Raw genomic sequence first — 13,550 nt, 5'->3', positions numbered from 1 at the left:
GAACAGGCAACCTACAAAATGGGAGAAAATTTTTGCAACCTACTCATCTGACAAAGGGCTAATATCCAGAATCTACAATGAACTCAAACAAATTTACAAGAAAAAAACAAACAACCCCATCAAAAAGTGGGCAAAGGACATGAACAGACACTTCTCAAAAGAAGACATTTATGCAGCCAAAAAACACAGGAAAAAATGCTCATCATCACTGGCCATCAGAGAAATGCAAATCAAAACCACAATGAGATACCATCTCACACCAGTTAGAATGGCAATCATTAAAAAGTCAGGAAACAACAGGTGCTGGAGAGGATGTGGAGAAATAGGAACACTTTTACACTGTTGGTGGGACTGTAAACTAGTTCAACCATTGTGGAAGTCAGTGTGGTGATTCCTCAGGGATCTAGAACTGGAAATACCATTTGACCCAGCTATCCCATTACTGGGTATATACCCAAAGGACTATAAATCATGCTGCTATAAAGACACATGCACATGTATGTTTATTGCGGCATTATTCACAATTGCAAAGACTTGGAACCAACCCAAATGTCCAACAATGATAGACTGGATTAAGAAAATGTGGCACATATACACCATGGAATACTATGCAGCCATAAAAAATGATGAGTTCATGTCCTTTGTAGGGACATGGATGAAATTGGAAATCATCATTCTCAGTAAACTATCGCAAGAACAAAAAACCAAATACTGCATATTCTCACTCATAGGTGGGAATTGAACAATGAGATCACATGGACACAGGAAGGGGAATATCACACTCTGGGGACTGTGGTGGGGTGGGGGGAGGGGGGAGGGATAGCATCGGGAGATATACCTAATGCTAGATGACGAGTTAGTGGGTGCAGCGCACCAGCATGGCACATGTATACATATGTAACTAACCTGCACAATGTGCACATGTACCCTAAAACTTAAAGTATAATAAAAAAAAAAAGAAATTTAAACAGCATATCTATTAGTTTTCACTATGATTAACCTGTTCTAGTCACTAGCTTGTGATCAAGAGTGAAGCTGGAAACAATTTCAAAATAATTAAAATATTATTGATGTCATCATTTTTATGCACTTAAAAAAAAAAAAACTTCACCTGAGTATAAATCCCAGCATCTGGCATTTACTAGTGGTGTAACCTTGAGAAAGTTTTTCAGTCTCTTGTGCATTGCATGCCTCATTTGCAAAAAGGCATTGATTATAGTATCAAACCTAGAAGGTTGTTATGGGAATTAAATTAATTCGCACATGTGAAGTACTCAGCAATATATGTGGCACCAACCAAACATTCAAGAAGGGAACTATTATTATAAATAATTTTATTTTTACCTAGCAAATATTTGAACAGTCAGGTAGATGTGGCTAGTCCAACGTGTCTGACGTTAGAGTAAAATATACTCTTAGAGAAACAAATGATAGAGTTTTGTTCTGTAAAAAGTAAGGAAATCCTGGATATTTAATTAAGCTTCATAAAGAAGCACAGTTTCAGTAAAAAGGTTTTATCATCTATCTTGTCAGCAGGAAAACCTAACTGACAAAATATTTCAAAATTGCAACAAACTATAATTCCTGATAGTTTACAAATACATACTTGAAATTAAAAATCTAAAAATTGTAAATTTTTATCTCATCAAACGAGTATAGAAAAATACCAAATGTGTATGTATATATATACATACACATATACCCACACTAACATGCACACACAGATATGTGAGGCATCTCCTTCTAGTAAGTTCAAAATTTGATCTTTTTAGAAAATAAATTCATGAATATAGTCATACAACCAGATCAGATAGGATTCTGCTAATTGTTCTGCATATAAATCAGAAATGTGATGAATGCCTTAAATTTAGTGGTTTATTGCACTAGCTCTTTAGATATGTAATTTATTCCACATAACAGAAGGACATGCAATCATTAAAAATCATATTCAAAAATAATATCTAATATTACACAGTATTATTTATTATATAAATACAGTGAAGAAAGCAGGGTACTATACTACATATATGATGTAACCAAACTATGTAAATAGAAAGGGTAAAGAAGCCTAGGAGGAAATATCTTAATGCAATATTCTTGGTTGTCTTTGGGATGAGAGGATTATAGATTCTTTTTAGATTCTTCTTCACACTTTTGTATACTCTGTGAATTTTCATTAATAAACCTAGAAAAGTTTTGTAATAAAAAACGATTTAGTTTAGAAAATAATTTTATAATGAAAACACTGTCATTTACAACTTATCCTAAAAAAACATATGGTAAGGCTTTAAAAAAAACCAAGCTTATTGCAAATAACTCTAACTATTTAAAATGCAAATTAAGCCAAGCAAGAAAAAAATATAAATGGAAACCATATGCCTCTAATAAATAAGTCCATGCCACCCACTCTATGCAGCCGGAGTGAGGAAGATGCAGAATTTATCAGCTGCCAGCCAAATGCCTTCAATTTAATGATCCCAAGTTGAAAATCTGAACCCATTAGTTAGCCTATTAAAAAAAAAAAAAAGAATTCATGCCTAGTTCTTGAAGGCAAAATAACGAAGTGTTTCATGTATAGATATAACTTCTTAAATAAAATTAACCATTTAATTAGCTAGGATATCTCTCATCATGAAAAGTAATATCATGTAATACAAAAGGACCAAAATTCCTTTTTCCCTCATATAAGTGCTCTTTTAGTATTTTTCATTTTATGAGCCAAACATATTTCTCCCTCTTCCATTTTTCTATTTCCTGAGCCTGTTAGAAATAGATATTTCAGTAATAATTAGATTTCAAGATAATGACAGATTTATATATATTACATAGATTATATATAAAATATATGTATTATAAATTATATATGTAATTATATATAATTATATATTATATATAATATATATAAAAGAACAAAACACTGCTAAATTGCTTTATTGATATCAGCAAGCTAACTAGCTTTTTAGACGCTCTCACACATGTGAAATGACTGTTCTGTCACCTGTGTTTTAAGATCTATTGACAATCTGCAATAGAAATAGATACCATTATACATTGAATTAATTTACCAACTTTTTTGAAGCTAAATTAAAAAAAAAAACTATTTATAGTATAGATATGTTTAGGTCAAAATGGAAAAATTAAATAATTTATGAAGTCAAAATATTTCATCCAGGCATGATAAAAACCTTTATCTAAATTAATAATTTTATGAATAATACTTAAAACATAAGATCTAAATTCAAATTCTGCAATTATTATTTATTAAGAAAGTATCTATGGGTAAGCTACTTGATGTAAGAATTATTTGCCTCAATGGTAGTAATAAAACCTACTTTATAGGGCTATTGTAAAGATAAAGTAAAATAATGTATTTAAGTAATATGGTATGTTAGCTACATACACTAGGTCCTCAATACTTATGTCTATTATGGCTATTGTTATTATAACAAATTTGACTACTCTTCCTCCTCTTTGTTCTCCTCCTTTTCCTCCTCATTCCTCCTCTTCTTCCTCCTCTTTTCTCCTCCTTTCCTCCTTTTCTTCTTCCTCTTTTCTTCTTCTCAATATGTTTACCATCCTCATAAGATTCATTAGTAAATTCTATTATAAGCAGATAAGATAAAAATTATACATCAATAAGAGTCCTGGGAACCATCTCTTGTATTGGGAGAATCATTCTATAATGGTAAAGTTAAAAATTGATCAAGTTTAATGTCAAGGTGAGTCTTATGAAAAAATAGCATTTAGAGCTACAATCTACAACTTGGGCCAGTTGTAGTGTTGAAGCATCTTTTGAATTTCAATGGCAATTGAGGTTTAACAATCCCTATTCTAATGCTCTTCTAATATAAGACTCTTGAATAAAAAGCCCAGGATTGAGCACAGTGATTGGCAGAGAGTAGGTTCTCAACATGTGGATGTGGTATGAATTAATTTCCTAAGGGGCATTATAAAAAAGTACTGGAAGCCTCTGAGGTTATTCACAATGGGCACAGTTAATTTTAAGATTTGAAGAGAAGTCCAGAACCTGTTCATATTCTTGCAATCATGAGCAGAATGGCAAAGGGAACTTGAGAGGGCATCCATAACAGTTTTTCCACGTCCCTATTATTTTGCATTGGTCTCTCCCTACTTAGAGTAAAGAAATGTGGGCGGAAAAGGCAGGCCATCTGATTATAAAATGAAGTAATCATATTTACTTTGTCTCTTTCCATCTCAGCCTGTTAATCTTTATTGTGTTTGCTTTTAATTACTATGGAGAGCCAGTAAGCTAATGAAGGAAATATTTAAGACATGGGAGTATACTAATTCTGTGATTGTACTGGAACAAATCAACATGGATAAAATGAATGATTAGTTTACACACACTAGTGACAAGCATCATGAACCTGATCCCAGAGATATTTGCTTGGTGGCTTAGGAAAAATCTCTGTTGCCTTTCCTTTTCCTAGTTGGAAAAGGCTTGGAAATCATAAAGGTCTCCCACCCTTATAACTGATGCCCCCATGATTTCATGAGAACTGGCATGATGCCCTTTGTCATGGCAATGTAATTTTCTGCACATTGCTAACAATTGCAGACTTAGATATTTAGTGTTAACTATGTATTTAGATTTGAACTTAGGCCTGCTTCAATATACGATGAGTTACAATGGCAACCTCAGAGTCATATAAAATCATGACAATCTTTAATGCCTTTTGGAAACTGTGATTTCAGCATCTGGATTATAGTTTCACAGATCAAAACAATCCATCAAGTAGTACAATACAAAAATAATTTCTATGATGTATTATGCTTTTATACTTTCAATAAAAGCATGATTATACATGAAAATAGTATAAATGTGAAGTTATATTGATTAGTTTATAATTAAAATTAGCAATCACTATATTTAGGAATATAGTTTAGATAACAATGTGACAGACAACCCAAAATATAGCTCGAAAGGTATCTTTGGTACCACAAGTTGTAGAATTTTGTTCATATTCAATATAATATATGGTATCTGGAGCTTTGCCTTTCTCTCCTTTGAGATTCATTTTGCCATCATATTGACTGAATAGCTACCTGGATGAATCATCTACGTAACCTAATTTTGACTTCTATTATCATTCTACTTCAGTAACCCAGGTTATAGCTTGCAATTTGTTCAACCAGTCAGTAAATCTCTACCTCTCAAATGTGAAATTTATTATTATTTTATTTTATTTTGTGGTAAAAACCTTCTAATCAACCTCTTTGATCCCCTTCCTTTCATTAAACATGCTCAGGGACTTCAAGGCAATGTTTTCAGAAGCCTTTATCAAGGTGCCAGCAGATTTGTGTCTCAAGAGGGCCTGATTGCTGGTTCATAGGCAGCTGACTTTTTGATGTAACCTCATATGGCAGAAGAGGCTAAGGGGCACTTGCTAGTGATTTCTTTTCTAAGGATACTAATAGCATTCATGAGAGCTCCACTCTTGTGATCCAATCACTTCCCAAAGACCTTACCTCCAAATATCATACAAGGGGGACTAGGTTTTAACATATGAATTGTGGAAAGGAGATAAATGTTAAATCTACAGCAGTTCTAGTAATCTTTTCCCAGATTCTTCTATCTTCCTTAAGACTTATCACCTTATTTTGTCTAGGAATTCACTCTCTGTACCAGATCAAATTCCTTTCTCCCCAAAACAAAACAGAGCAAATCAGCAATAATCTTCATCCTGTCCCTTTTGTTGACTTCTATCTGATCTTTCTCCTTACCTTCCCTGCAACTTTCCTGAAGATCTCCCTTTATTGTTTCAACCTCCTAACTTCTTCACCTTTTCATAACCTAGCATGCTCCTTCAGTATTTCATTGAAACTAACTTTGATAAAGCCACTGATAAGAAACTAGTTGCCAGTTGTCAAACATCACTTATCCATGGAATTGGATAGTATTGCATATTTCCTCTTCTCTCCATTTCAAAAAATATCAGCTAACCCTGGTTGTCCTTTGATCTTTGTGTTAAAGCTGATTTCTCTGTCTCTCCAATGGTTGTTCTTCCTTTATTCACTCTTTCAATGCTAAGAATTCATTCTCAGGGCTTGTTTTCTTACTGTACATCTGAGATACAAATGTTCCTAGCTTGCACAGTGCAGAGTCACAGAGTGGTTTAAACAAAATTTAATTCATTACTGTCATAATTGGCCTCAGGCAGGCAGGAGGCCAGCTCCACTCAGTGATGCTATGCCTGGGAAGCTGACTTTAGATTTGTGCTGTCTTGCATTAAAATCTCCAAAAAGAGCTCATATAGTTTTGCCACAGTTACCTCACCTGCTGGGCAGGCTTCTCATGACTGGTGGAATTTTCACTCTGCACAGGTGTTATCATCACCAGCTCTATCTCGGTGAGAAACTTCAAGGAACTAGGACAGTTACAGGACCATGAGTGCAATCTTCACTCTCTCCTGCTTTATATAACTATGTCTGTGAATTTCTAGATTTTTCTCCCACTGAAGAAAGTGTTTTGTCTTTAACTGTATCTATTGATCTTACGCATCTGTTAGGAGAGTTCTAATACTTAAAAATTGGGAAACTTCTCATAAGAGTCCAGACTCTTGGCTTCACTTGAAAAACAAAATCAAATGGTTTGGCAATCCCTGGCTCTCTTTTCCACATTTATGCATTTCCAAAGGCAGCAATTTACAATATAAATATGCATATATACAATCTAGAGCTTGTATACGAGCTAATTTTGTATACACTCGTATATACGATCTAGATTATATATATGATTATTATACATACTAATACTTTAATCCAGCACATATATAGTGACTGACCTTATATCCCCAAGGACATATCCACCTGGGAGTTACACAGGGTTATGAATTGAATTATGTCTCCACCCCCTAATTTATATGAATTTTTAACCTGCAATGTGACTGTATTTGGAAACAGGACTTTTACAGAGGTAATTCAGGTTAAATTAATACATAAGGGTGGAATCCTAATCTAATAGCACTGGTGCCCTTATAAGAAGAGAGAGGGACACCAAAGACCTCTCTCTATATAGACAGACAGGCAGAGAGACAGACAGACAGACAGACACAGATAGATAGATCTCTCCAGGAGCACAGAGGAAAGGCCATGTGAGAATACAGCATGAAACCCACTCTCTGGAAGTCAGGAAGAGTTCTCATCAAAAAACAAATTTGCTGACACCTTGATCATAAACTTCTAGCCTCCAGAACTGTGAAAAACTAAATGTCTATTGTTTAAGCCACTCAGTCTGTGGTATTTAGTTATGACAGCCAAGGATTATCATACACATAGACAAAACCCAAGTTCCTCTAGAAATAGATGGTGTCCCCAGTCCCCTTCCCCACTGCCATTCTTTAGGTAGGTGCTCATCTAATTTATTTTAGTCACTTTCTAAGCACTCTACCTGTCTTTATCTCATCCCTCTTCAATGTTCTTACATTGCTATGAGAGTTCCTTTTAAAATACAATGATTATAGCATATGCTTTTGCCTTGAAATGAAATAAAACTAATTAAACTTAGTAAAATAGCTCCTTATCACCTATAGGTCCAAACACCCTAGTAATGGCCCCCGGGTCCTTTGTCTCTCGTCTCGTTGTCCACATTCCCAGTGCACTTCAGAATCCCATTACTGGTTCCTCACACCAAACTCTTCTTTGCCTTTATGCTCTCACTCCCCACATTCCTTCTGATTTCTCCCAGGCTGGATGTCAAAAAGTTGTATGCTTTCTTTAAGACCCTGCTTAAATGCTACTGTATTTTGAAGTCTTTCCTTTATACTCCCAGGTAGGAGTAACTGTTTCTCTTTGGTGCTTCTAAGGCACATTGTATAGACATCTATTAAGAGGGGCCTTTGTTTACATTACTCTCTCTTACCATTAAACTGAGGAACTTTCACCCATACTGTTTTGTTTTATTTTTACCCAAGGTGCTATTATGATGACAGGCACTTAGGAAGTAATCATATATTTGTTTATAAAATATTTGTGATTGTTAGCATAGAAGCTAGAGTAAGAACAATAATAGGAGTTAATAAAGGTCAAAACCACAATCATCCTGCAGTCCCCAAAAATGTACCCTTTAAACATAGCCCAACACAATGTATAAAACCCACATATTTAACTGCCTGCTATAAATGTATCTGTGAAGTTGCTGGAGAGTCTCCAACATATCTGCAAGGATTATACCCATTCTGCAATCTTTTTTTTAGTCAAGTAAATACAGAAATGGGGTTGGTGTTGGATTGATATGGAAAGTAAATGAACTGCAATATCTTTAAGCAATAAAATATTTAAAATATACTACAGATGGCTGCTGAAAGTCCTCATTTTTCCTTTGGGGCCTTTTTAATGTGCTGGTAAGAGGAATTCAGTTGTTCTCTAATATCCATCACATTTTAACCAGAAGTTGATCAAAGGGAAACTATAGCCTTCACTATAACAATACAAACAATTCAAGTCCATTGCTATCCTAGCTAGCTGGCTGGCTGCCATTGTGCTATGACTCTGCTTTTGCACTTACACAGCTTTTAGAAAGAATAACTAAGAAAAATAATGCTGTGGATTTTTTTTTCTTTTGACTTTTAAGCTTCCTTGTCAGTGAATTATTGCAAGCCTTATCATTTACCCATTTACTATAATGAATCAATCACTAATATGTTTCATATTATTTAAAAGACCTTTGGCAAAAGTAGTTGGGAACCACAAAATAGGAAGTAAAAGACCTGAATCCTTGTACTATTAGCTGCATGATTCTGGGTAAATAAATATTTCTGAGTTTCTGCTATTATATTGGAGAAGTGAAGGCATTCAACTAAATCAACATTTCTTAAAATGCTACAGGAACAAGTTAATTATTATCATAAGAGAAAAAAGGGAGGGAATCAGTGATAAAAAAAGCTCATGGAGCACTGAATTAAATACAATTAAGCAGATGTTACTTTGAACTTTAAGACTTCTCTGTACCTTTGATATGTTAATATCCATCATTACTCTCTAAGAACAGATATGATATTCAGTTTTTTCAAATGTACACAACCCCAGAAAACTATTTTTGACTTACAATGTCTACTATTGTCTCATGATACAAGAAACACTGGAAAAGTCCAAACTGTATGACATCTGAAAGGTCTTTAAAAAAATGGTATAAAAATTTTTTGATATGTACAATTGTTTTCTTTTTAAACTCACATTTCTATATGTTATAAGCTGATATGGTTATTTCCACAATTTATCTGATATATTTATTGAGTTCCTACAGTATGCTAGCTACTGGTGATAAAAAGATGGATAGAATATTATTCTACATTTAACTGTTTCATGTTCTATGAGTGAAATAGACATGTAAACATGTAATTACTTATGTGACTGCATAACAGAAAAATCAACAGCATGCTGCAGGAGCAGAGAGAAGATATGCTTTGAAAATAATCTGAAAAATTGCTATGAAAGACTTTTTGGCCTTTAAAATGTGATTTGCTATGTTGTATGGACATAGTTTTTAGCAGAATAAAATTTCCCCAGTTGACATTTTCTGCAATTGTCTTCTAATTCCTACTATGTCAAATTTAAGGTGCCAGGATTAAAAGGTTAAGACAAATAGACAGGAGACATGTTTTTACATGATCTCAATTACAGTAATTTTTTTTTTAGTAAACATGAACAAAAAAGTAGTATCTTATATCTGTTCTTGCCTATCCTACTTGAAATGGATAACAGAATTTAGAAAAATTTTTGAAACAGTTTTTCATAGAGGGAAGTATTTTAAATTAACTGAAAGAGTCATAGAACTACAACATTTAAGACCATGTATTTTAAAATGATATACATCCCAAGTCACTTCCTGAATATAAGATTTTAAAAGACCTTCAGACTTATCTGTATTTTTTTTAAAAACCTTCTATCTCTGCTAATAGGAGGATTTATACTATGACCTTATTGCAATTTAATTTATACAAGCAGCTCAAGTTAAAATTATTCTTTTAAAAATGACTTATATAATTCTCAAAAAACTGCATCTACCAAGCTGAACCAATTTATTTCAGGTATAACAAGTCATTATTTGATCTAATTTAAAAATTAGTGCCATCAGTGTATTCTAACATATCAATATTCTCATTATCTTGACAGAACACAGCTAATAGGGTAAATAAGAACTATGAAATGTCATTTTTAATGTTTAAATATTTATGCTAGGCGTACATGTGTTTGTAGGCCTGGCATCTATTTGTTCAACTTAATATAGTGATGCTTGAACTTAAGAATCACCTTGAGGGCTAGTTAAAGCTCAGATTACCAGGCGTTACCTTGAGATATTCTAATTCAATAAGTCTTGGATGAAGCTGAGAATCTGTCTTTCTATGAAGTTTCAATGGCTGCTGCTGCTGCTGCTGGTCCAGGTACCACACTTTAAGAGGCACTGTTTTCACAGGTCCCAATTTATTAGATACCTATCTAGGTCTTTATGTTGTTCTGAGTTCCTCTGCCAGAGCCCAATCTGGGGCCCTGATGGAGCAAGGAGAGTTGATTATCCCACTGTCCCCAAACCAGAGTCACCTTGTGTTCATTTCTTGGTTCTGCCATCACAACTTCCTTTACCAAAAACTAGCAGATATTCCCTCCCATGACGTTTTCTACTTTCAGCTAACAATAATAGAATAATAGGTCATTAGTTTCAAAATGTGGCCCACACTTTGGAATTCCTTCCCTCTTATCACTGTCTCCTATTTTTCACATAACTCATTTTTCTCTTTCATAACATCCTTGTAGTACCTTAGTTCTTTCCGGAACTCATTTACCACTCTATTTAATTAGATGCGATTGCCAGCCTATGTGACTATATTGCCTAATTAATAAATAGCCTATATTCATTAATTTGTTCATTCACTCCACAAACATTTGTTGAAACTCAACACGTAAAGAATATGACAAAAATTCTGCACTCATGGACTTACATTACAGGTGGGGAGATGCTTCACACACACACACGTGCTTCACACCTACACCCACACCCACACCCACACACACGAGTATATAGGCTAGGAGAGTAGGATACAGACAGGGTGGGAGCTGAGACTGTTCTAACCCCTATGAGTCAGGATATCAACAGCCTGTGGGTAAGGAGAAACTGAAGACTAACATTAGAATTCCCTGGGTATCTAGCCTTTGGAGTTGACTGTACGAAAATGCACAATGAATTGTATACAGTTCCTATTTCAGAATGTGAGTACACTGCACCTTAACCTTTTGTCTTTTTCATAAATGCTGAATTAAACAACTACTCTAGGTATTTAGATATAATAATTCTGAAAATATGCAATCCCTTCCTGCTCAACAAAGTCAAAATTCTGAGTGAAGAGGGAGCAAAATCAGGCCAGAAATGTATATTACAACATTATCTTACCAAAGCAATGTTCTTAAACAGTGATGATTCTGATAAATCAGCAGAGCAATTTCCAGCAAAATAATTAGTTCATCACACACACACAGACACACAGACACACACACATCTTTAAGAAATTTGAGGCAATAAAGAAGCAAAAATAAGCCTAAAGTAAGAGTTTTTCTATGTTTACAACACCTTCAAGAAAAGCACCAAGCTGATTATACTAGATGATTTGAAATATATTTTAATCTTTATATCATTAGCTTCCAAGTAAATCCGAGGATATCTGAACTGAATGAAATTTATTAACCAGAGTTTCTTTCTAACAAGGAAAATAAGTCTATATTTATAATTTTTCTTTTATAGATATTAACATTTGCAACTATGTTACCTGAAATTAAAAAAAAAATCTCCCCAGCCATACATTTATTTTCGGTATTACAGAGCTAAAATGGCCTTGTAAAGAAAATCATCCTAGTTTTAAAAATATCCCCAAATAGGCCAGGTGCAGAGGCTCATGCCTGTAATCCCAGTACTTTGGGAGGTCGAGGCGGGTGGATCACAAGGTCAAGAGATGGAGACCATCCTGACCAACATGGTAAAACCCCATCTCTACTAAAAATACAAAAATTAGCTGGGCATGGTGGTGCGTGCCTGGAGTCCCAGCTACTCGGGAGGCTGAGGCAGGAGAATCACTTGAACCAGGGAGGCAGAGGTTGCAGTGAGCTGAGATTGCACCATTGCACTCCAGCCTGGTGACAGAGCAAGACTCTGTCTCACACACACACACAAAACGAAAACAAACGAACAAACAAAAAAACCCTAAATAATTATTTATCAAAATAAAATAATTATTTATGAAAATAAAAAGTCCTTTGATTTACACTGTTTAATAGGAGTTTTCTGTTATTTTCTTATTTATAAAATTACTTCATGCATGCCTCACCATCATATATGCTGATAGCATTACCTGTCTGCATCCACTGTCACATCGTGAACCCCTCTCTGGATGACGTCCCGGGAAGTTGCTGTGTCTGGTATTCGGTTCAGACTTCTAGTATATAGGTTAAGTCCTCCATCTGTCATGTACCTGAAAAGAAATGTCTAATTAATTCACAGAAAACTAAAGCAACTCAACTGTACAATTTAACTTAATAAACAAACGGTGTCCACAATTTTCAATAATTACTCAAATATATTCTATTATCTTGGTTTTTTTTTCTGTATAAACATTCTACTCACCAGGGATAATTAAAATATTTTTTCAAGTTTACTAGGAAATCAATATTTCCTAGTATTTGTATCAATATTTCCTAGTAGTAGTTACTGCGACAAGTAACTAGCCTACCATAGAACCTATTTTTCTCTTTTGTTATTAATATTATGAATAGGCTTGCAGATAATATAACTCTTAAGAAATTAAAAGAAAGAAAATTTCATTTTTGAAATACTGTTTTTGAAGAGGTCATAGGAGTAATGGATCAAAACCTAAACTTTCACCATATCTGCCATCTTCCTAGAATTCTATGTTTTTATATTTAATACCTCATATCAGCTGCTGTCACTGCACTGTCACAACTAGCTGTGTCCCCACCCAACTCTCACCCTGAATTGTAATAATCCCCATGTGTCAAGGGAGGGGGCAGATAGAGATAACTGAATAACGGGGGTAGTTTTCCCCATATTGTTATCCTGGTAGTAAGTCTCACGAGATCTGATGGTTTTATAAATGGGAGTTCCCTTGCACAAGCTCTCTTGCCTGCGGTGTACCATGTAATATGTCCCTTGATTTTCCACTATGATTGTGAAGCCTCCCCAGCCATGTGAAACTGTGAGTCAATTAAACCTCTTTCCCTTATAAGTCACCCAGTCTCAAATATGTCTTTATTAGCAGAGTGAGAACACACTAATAGAGCCATCTTCCTAGAATTCTATGTTTTTATATTTAATATCTCATATCAGCTGCTGTCTGTCACAATTAGTTAATTTGTAATTGCATGCACACACAGAGAATCTAAAGTGATCCTCACCACTCCCTTAAAGAAACTCCAGTTCAGCATCTTCCTTTAGAGTGGCATAGATAACATTTAAAAATGCCCCTTACATTAAATGTGCTAGCTACAAAATCCATGCTGATAACAAATGATTGCTGTGAACCTTT

General features: G+C 34.4%; 1 protein-coding gene across 15 annotated transcripts in view; it reads right to left on the bottom strand.

Annotated features, from left to right (window-relative positions):
• The window catches only part of NAV3 (neuron navigator 3), an 892,922-nt gene that overhangs the window by 143,370 nt on the left and 736,002 nt on the right, over nucleotides 1–13,550 (bottom strand). For all 15 annotated transcript variants that reach the window (XM_008958338.6, XM_063593553.1, XM_063593552.1 and 12 more), the window contains one exon: nucleotides 12,360–12,479. In XM_008958338.6, coding sequence (XP_008956586.1) covers nucleotides 12,360–12,479 — 120 coding nt within the window. The remainder of the gene's footprint in view (nucleotides 1–12,359; nucleotides 12,480–13,550) is intronic.

This window comes from Pan paniscus, chromosome 10 (assembly GCF_029289425.2).
Source record: "Pan paniscus chromosome 10, NHGRI_mPanPan1-v2.0_pri, whole genome shotgun sequence".
Lineage (NCBI taxonomy): Eukaryota > Metazoa > Chordata > Mammalia > Primates > Hominidae > Pan > Pan paniscus.
This window is presented reverse-complemented; position numbering and strand designations above follow the sequence as displayed.